This window comes from Drosophila persimilis, unplaced genomic scaffold (genome assembly GCF_003286085.1).
Source record: "Drosophila persimilis strain 14011-0111.01,24,50 unplaced genomic scaffold, DperRS2 tig00000477-arrow-pilon, whole genome shotgun sequence".
Classification (NCBI taxonomy): Eukaryota; Metazoa; Arthropoda; class Insecta; order Diptera; family Drosophilidae; genus Drosophila; species Drosophila persimilis.
The window spans coordinates 2824219-2831828 of NW_020825313.1; the positions used below are offsets into that span (position 1 = coordinate 2824219).

Below are 7610 nucleotides of genomic sequence, written 5' to 3' on the forward strand. Positions count from 1 at the left end.
CATTTAAATATATACTAAAATAATTACAGTATATATATTAATCTGGAAAAAATCAGAGAATACTGAAAAAAACGTACATTAATAATAAAATATACACATCCCAAAATCATTGTTGGTGCGAAAAAGCTGATTCGTAATCTCCAATTCAAAATCAAGTGAAGACTCAGCTCTCTAGGACTTTATGTTCCATTCCGAGTCGTTAAAAACCAAAAGACAGTAAAGCGCCACAAGAAACGGCACAGAAAGCCAAACTGTTCTGAGACTATAACGATCTCAACTCAGTCCCATTTAAGTATTTACGTGCACCGCCACGTAAATAAAACAAAGAAATGAGAATTTTATAAACGGAACGAAAAGCAAAGAAATCACTATACAGCCAAAGAAAAAGCCAACAAATTGCCTTGACGGTCCTCGTACAACACAAGCAATTACAATAAGCTTTTAAAAACGGTCATTAGCCTTTACATATTTTTTCCGAAAAAGTTCCAAAATGGCCACCGTCAACGTTAACCGTAGTGTGACAGATATCTTTTATCGATATAAAATGCCGCGTCTTCAAGCAAAGGTAGAAGGAAAAGGCAACGGCATCAAGACTGTTTTGGTTAATATGGCTGAAGTTGCACGCGCTATTGGTCGTCCGGCCACCTATCCGACAAAGTACTTTGGCTGTGAGCTGGGCGCTCAAACACTTTTCGATCATAAGGTAAGCAAAAAATTATTCGAGTCCTATTTGTAGTGGACGTGTATCTCGATTATATACAGTCTTGGGGAAAAAATGAGTATATTTATCTAAAGTTTTAGAGAAATATGTTAATTTTTATTAATTTGTCAGTTAGATTAGAAAAATGTTAATTTGCATATTTTTACACACACCAGCGTTAAGAAAAGCCGCTCTCTGAAATTTCATGAATTTTTGCCTTCTCTAATCGGTGGTATTCGAAAATGTTATTCTATTCATCTAATTACACTACACAATTAAATTTTGTATTACAAATTGTTAAATCTATCAAAAGTCGGTTTGGTTCGAAGCGTGAATATGGTGTTGCATAGTTTTGTACCCGATACTCTAACAGTATACGGGTTTATTAAAATTGTGGTGAAAGTGAATGTGTGTAACAGCCTGAAGGAAGACTTTCCGACCGCATAGACTATATGTATTCTTGATGAGCATCAATAGCCGAGTCGATATAGCAATGTCTGTCTGTCCGTCTTGCTTAAAGCCAAGTTCTCAGAGACTAAAATAGCTAGATCAACCAAATTTTGTTTGTAGGTTTCTGTCATCTCACACAGAATCAAGTTTATTTCGAAATTTTGCTATGCTCCCTTTCGCCTCCACAAAGGACGCAACATCTGTGGCATCCACAGTTTCGAAAATATACTGTTTGCGGTTTTCTCGTATCTTCAAAATTCTGGATATCACAGATTTTCATCCTTAGCTATTTGTTAAGGAAAGATCGTGTTGTTATAAGAAATAGCCTCAGGATCAGGTTCAAAATCCTGGTGAGAAAGCATCTGATGCTAATGACGTTTTGTAAATAATATTACGGCTCGTAGAACTATATGATTGCAAGTATATGAAATATACTTATGGACATTTGTTTGAAAATGATTTAGTGACAACCCAAAATAAAAATTAGACGAATAGAATAACGTTTTCGGAAACCACCGACTAGGGAAAGCACAAATGTATACAAATTTCAGAGTACGGTTTTCTTTTGTCGCTGTCTGCATATTTTTTCGAAGGCTGTATGCTATTTAAATATGACTAAAAAAATCTCTTTTTATAGAATGAACGGTTTATTGTTAATGGATCGCATGACGTCAACAAGCTTCAGGATTTGTTGGATGGCTTCATTCGAAAGTTTGTTTTGTGCCCTGAATGCGATAACCCAGAGACTAATCTGACCGTATCAGCAAGGAACCAGACAATCTCGCAGTCCTGCAAGGCATGCGGCTTCCATGGTCTGCTTAAGGTGAACCACAAAGTGAACACATTCATTGTGAAAAATCCACCATCACTTAACCCAGCCGCTCAAGGTTCCTCGCTCACTGAAGGGAAACGCTCGAAAAAGCAGAAACAGAAGAACGAAAACTCTGATGGCTCCATGTGTAACAACTCAATAGCCAACAATTCTGGCGGAGAGTCGGACGGCGGCAATGGCCCCAATCAGGCCAGCCAAACGGAGGCTGAAATAAGCGCGGCCATTCCGGAGAAAAATATAGGTGAAGACGATGATGATGGCTGGAGCGTCGACGTGTCTAAGGTAATAAACATGAATTGCTTCAAACCAAACTAATGCTGCCATTAATGAATCCATAATTTATGTACCCATATAGGAGGCCATACGCGCGCGCTTACAAGATCTAACCGATGGTGCTAAGGGCATGACAATTTCGGAGGACTACGACAAGACAGAAAAGGAACGCATTGATATCTTTTATGAATTGGTGAAAAACAAGCGTGACAAAAGAGAGCTGGAGGATGTTTCTGTACACAAGGAGCTGCTGATCGAAGCCGAACGATTGGACATAGTTAACAAATCCCCGCTGGTTCTCGCTGAGCTTTTGTTCACTGAGAACATTATTAATGACGTTCGCAAAAACCGCATCTTGTTACTTCGCTTTACTCATAATAATCCAAAAGCACAGCGCTATTTAATTGGCGGCATCGAGCAAACTGTCGAGCTACATACGAATACGCTAATGAGCAAGGTCGCCGGGATCTTCAAAATCTTTTACGATTTGGACATACTCGATGAAAAAGTGATTCTGGACTGGGCACAGAAAGTGAGCAAACGACATGTTTCCAAGAAAATTGCCACCGAGATACATGAGAAGGTAAAGCCGTTTGTACAGTGGCTCAAAGATGCCGAAGAAGAAGATTCTTCCTCTGGAAATAATGATGATGCTGCTGGCGATTCTGACGTGGAGATTGAGTACGATGATCGGGCCCGCATTGAACCATTAAAGGTTGCCGTATCCTTGGAACGTGGGCTTGGCGTTGCCGTTAGTAAGAAAGCCCAGGAGGATGAGGAAGGAGATGAAATTGATATAGACGACATATAGACAACCTCAAAACATCACCTGCAATGTTTTTTTTAAAACGGAATCGGAAATGTTCTAAACTTTGAAGTAATACGATGTTGCTTTCCTTTGATTTACAGCTTTGCTAAATTTCGATTGTAAGCATTGCATAAATTAACCAGCTATAAAAAAATAAGTTAATTGAACTTAATTACATCTGCATATATACACAAAATAAAAAACTCAACAGAATGCAATAGAAACCAATTGAAAAATTTGTGTTTATACATTTTTGTTTGTTTTCCTTTTTTGGGGAAATCTTATAGTTTTCTATATAATAATGTATAATGAAATCGAGCAGGCTTTGCAGTTCTGAAAATTGAATTATATAATATATATTATGGCCCTGCGTGTTCACACCAAAAATTTATCAAAACGATTTAGATTCCGCATTAAAATAGACAATTTAAGTCAGTGATCTTTTTTGTTGGTGAAAATTAGCTAGAACAATGAATGTATACTTTTGTGGTGACCAGGCTGAAAAACATTAATAGTTAATACAATTAAAAAATTAATTCCATAGAATTCTGTCCCGATATTTTCTAAATTTATTGAAAGTTAACTAATTTAACCAATAGACATAAAAACGTATTAACTTTGACGTGAAAACCTTTTAAAATCGACAAAAGTAAATTTTTTGCTATTTTTGTATGTTAACGGTCATGTTTTCCTTTGTTATTGACTCCTTTAAGAAATATGATTCTTGATTGAAGTTATCAATCACAATCTCGGATAAGGGTATGTTTTTTTTACTTTTATTACCTCGTAATAACGTAACGTACGTCAGATGCCTCTGCGGATTGAATACAAAAAACAGGAAAGGTTGATATATATAGAACAGTAGGACCGACAACATATCGAACGAATAAGAAAATTTTGATTGCGGTACAAAATTAAAAACAAAAATAGTTTACAATCAAAGAAATGTTTGTTCGTCGTTTGGACCAGGAATCTGTAATATTATTATTATTAATATGATTAATTTTCATATTAAGACATTTTTGGCTGTTCTATAGTGTATTTCACTAAAAGCAAAGGCCAGCGTCAGATGTCCAAGCTTTTATTATTTTATAGAGAAGGATACCGAAAATATCACCTGTTTTTAAAACCACGCATGAGTGCGTCATCCTGTTCAAGTATGTACATATGTATGTATGAATATGTACCAAAGGTTAAGTCTACATATATGTAATGCTTTGCATGGCGTTATTTTTCAAGACATGTATTTTCTTTCTTTTTATTTTAGATTTTTTTAGTTAGCTTACATGTTAAAATGTACAATAAAAACAATATTCAAAATTCATTATTGATTTATTAGCTTTGTTGATTTAAAACGTTTTTTTCTTCAGAGAGATACATTTTTATTGTGGGGAAAAATATTTTACTTAGGACCATTTAATGTTTAATGAAATCCCTTAAAATTATCGGGGGTTGTCCAACCTGAGCGATAGTTGGCCAGGGCTGAGGGCGACGCGCCATCTAGCGGAAGTCCAGGGAAGCTTTTGCCCATAGGCGGTCCGGAATACACCCACCGGAACCGGGCCAGAAGGTTTCGTGGAGATGAAAACTGGAGTTCGTGAGAATGTCGACTGCATAGAAGACTGTCCAACGTGAACCTCTCCGAGTGAGTTCGTTCCAGTTGCGTGTGTGTGAGCCGAGAAGCGCGGGACGTGAGACGGTGGGCAAGAGGACGAACGATGGTACCAGGGCAATTCTAGCCCGATCGCGGGGTCCTAGCAGCGCAACGAACCTACATATATAGATTTATGGCTGACCAAAAAAAAACACAATTCACTTGCAAAACACCTTCCACATTTAATGTCATTTTGTTTCGAGTGTTGTCCTTTATTGTTTTGTTACATTCATTAGTGATTTAACTAACTTACCGTACCCGAGATCAATGACCGCAAATGTAAAAACAACGACACATTTCCCTATAGAACTAACTGCCAACAGCTGATCGGCTGCATAGGCTTAAGGGCTCGCGCACACTATAGCTGAAAGCGGAGCTGAAATCGACGCTGAAATCAGAGCTGAAAGCTCAGCTGATCTGAGAGCTTTTCTCAGGCAGAATCAGCTTGCAGGTGCGTACATTGACAACTGATCTGATTGCTGAAAGCCATTGCCTCCCTTTGTCTATCTCCTTAAGTGGCATCAATAGATATCATTATAATTATTATTGTTATATTGTTAATGAATTATTACTTCACGTACAGTAGCCAGACGGGAGATTTCTTCGTTTTTTATACCCGATACTCAAAATGAGTATTGGGGTATATTAGATTTGTGGTAAAAGTGTATGTGTGTAACGTCCAGAAGGAATCGTTTCCGACCCCATAAAGTATATATATTCTTGATCAGCATCAATAGCCGAGTCGATTGAGCCATGTCTGTCTGTCCGTCCGTCCGTCTGTCCGTCTGTCCGTCTGTCCGTCCCCTTCAGCGCCTAATGCTCAAAGACTACAGGAGCTAGAGCAACGATGTTTTGGATCCAGACTTCTGTGATATGTCACTGCTCCAAAAATATTTCAAAACTTTGCCCCGCCCACTTCCGCCCCCACAAAGGGCGAAAATCTGTGGCATCCACAATTTCGACGATACGAGAAAAATAAAAACGCAGAATCGTAGAAGATGACTATATCTTCTAGAGTGCAACATCTGAACCAGATCGTATAATTATTACAGCCAGAATCACGAAAACAATTTCACTCTTTCTCGCTCTGTCTCACTCTAACACACAGGTTTCATGGTCGGTTTTGCCAATTGCAAAATATGAGTTCAAGGATCTCAGAACCCATAAGAGCTAGAGCAACCAAATTTGGTATCCACACTCCTGTGATATCGGACCTTGACCGTTTCGTGTCCAAATTTCGCCACACCCCCTTCCGCCCCCGCAAAGGACGAAAATCTGGGGCAACCACAAATCTCAGAGACTATTAAGGCTAGAGTAACCAAATTTGGTACACACACTCCTTTAAGATGTCACTATAAAACGTATATCTCAGAATTTAGCCCCACCCCCTTCCGCCCCACAAAGGACGAAAATCTGTTGCATCCACAATATTGCAGATTCGAGAAAACTAAAAACGCAGAATCATAGAGAATGACTATATCTATCCGGTTGCTGAATTTGGATCAGATCAGATAATTTTTGTAGCCAAAAGGAACAAATCAATTTGCATTGGCTACGCAGCGCCCGACGTCACGCACAGACTTATTTTCTGTCTCTCTCGCACGCATTCTTTGTCGTGTCGTTTAATATTAGCGGCGTCTGCCGGAGGAGAGCGTATCGGGTATAACTGTAGAGTTGCGGTGTCCGCAGCAACTCACAACGTTCCCCCTCGTTTTTTTTAAATTGCGTGTATTTTAACCATATTTCCGTTGAGTTTGTATTCGTATTACTTTTATTTTACGAATTATTATTACATTTTTCAATTATTATTTATTTTGTATAATAATAAACATTGTGATGTCTTTCGAGCGTTTACTGTACTTTGGGACATAGTATATTATATTTATTGGTAATGGTAAATAATAAAACTGTTTTGTCCAATTTATCGCCTTCCAGAAATTATAGAAATAAAACTATTATTCAAATATTTTTAATAGTCCCGCTTATTCCCCAGCGCTGGGTTAACCGTAATTTCGCTTAAAAATGTATTGCAGCCCATTTTCGATCACTTATGAACCAATCACTTGAACAAAATCAGCAATCAGCTTGCTGAAAAAACAAACATGCTTGATCGATCAAACTAAGCTGAGCTGATTTCAGCGAGCTTTTTCAGCTTTCAGCTCAGCTCAGTCTGCAGTGTGCGCACTTGCACCGGTGTAGTGTGTTTGTTTTTTCAGAGCTTATAAATCAGCTATCAGCTCCGCTTTCAGCTCCGCTTTCAGCTACAGTGTGCGCGAGCCCTTAGAGTATGATACTGGGAGCACACGAACTCTTCGCAAAGAAAGTAGGAGAGAAGAATAATTAATTAGATAGACGTAATTTGCATTCTAGATTAAGGAATTTATCATATGAAAAGCGGTTAAGAAATTACTTAGAAACCCAAATATAATATTTTCTGAACTACGAGTGGATGGTATGCGAGCACTGTCGGTGCGGGTGAGAAAGGCGAGATCCCGGTTTAAGCAAAGGCGAACTATGAGGAGGCAGGGGATTGCTTCAGTAAAGCGCTGTTGCAAGAAAGACCTGAGAGTTTTCGCAGAAATCTCTATAATGGGCGAGTCCGTGCGAGGCCTGTTGGATTCGGGCGCTACACACAGCATGCTAGGGCGAAATGGTCAGGAATTCCTAGAGAAGCTGGGCGTGGAGGCTCATCGATATTCTTCTATAGTGAAGGTAGCGAATTGGGGAAAATCGCGCAATCGTTGGCCGAGTGGAATTACTGGTGAAATACAAGGGAGATGTACAAAGATTGTTTTTCGTATGCGCTTTCTTGTAACAGGAAATTTACTTGGGGGTAGACTTTTGGCGGGTATTCTCATTGGCTCCTGAGGTGATGGGAGAAGGTCCGGTAGGG

The 7610-nt window shown here is 38.8% G+C and overlaps 1 protein-coding gene across 1 annotated transcript; it reads left to right on the forward strand.

Moving 5' to 3' along the window:
- The first annotated feature begins 3 nt into the window (after nt 1–3).
- On the forward strand, nt 4–3299 carry LOC6603522 (eukaryotic translation initiation factor 5). The gene is made up of 3 exons (XM_002028465.2): nt 4–703; nt 1788–2264; nt 2338–3299. The coding sequence occupies exons 1-3, from the start codon at nt 491–493 to the stop codon at nt 3064–3066; spliced, it is 1419 nt and encodes a 472-aa protein (XP_002028501.1). The 5' UTR covers nt 4–490; the 3' UTR covers nt 3067–3299.
- Nucleotides 3300–7610: the final 4311 nt, after the last annotated feature.

Coding starts and splice junctions, on each gene's coding strand:
- LOC6603522 (XM_002028465.2), top strand. CDS start 491: ATGGCCACCGTCAACGTTAACCGTAGTGTGACAGATATCTTTTATCGA. Junction 704..1,787: donor AAACACTTTTCGATCATAAG/GTAAGCAAAAAA, acceptor CTCTTTTTATAG/AATGAACGGTTTATTGTTAA. Junction 2,265..2,337: donor GGAGCGTCGACGTGTCTAAG/GTAATAAACATG, acceptor GTACCCATATAG/GAGGCCATACGCGCGCGCTT.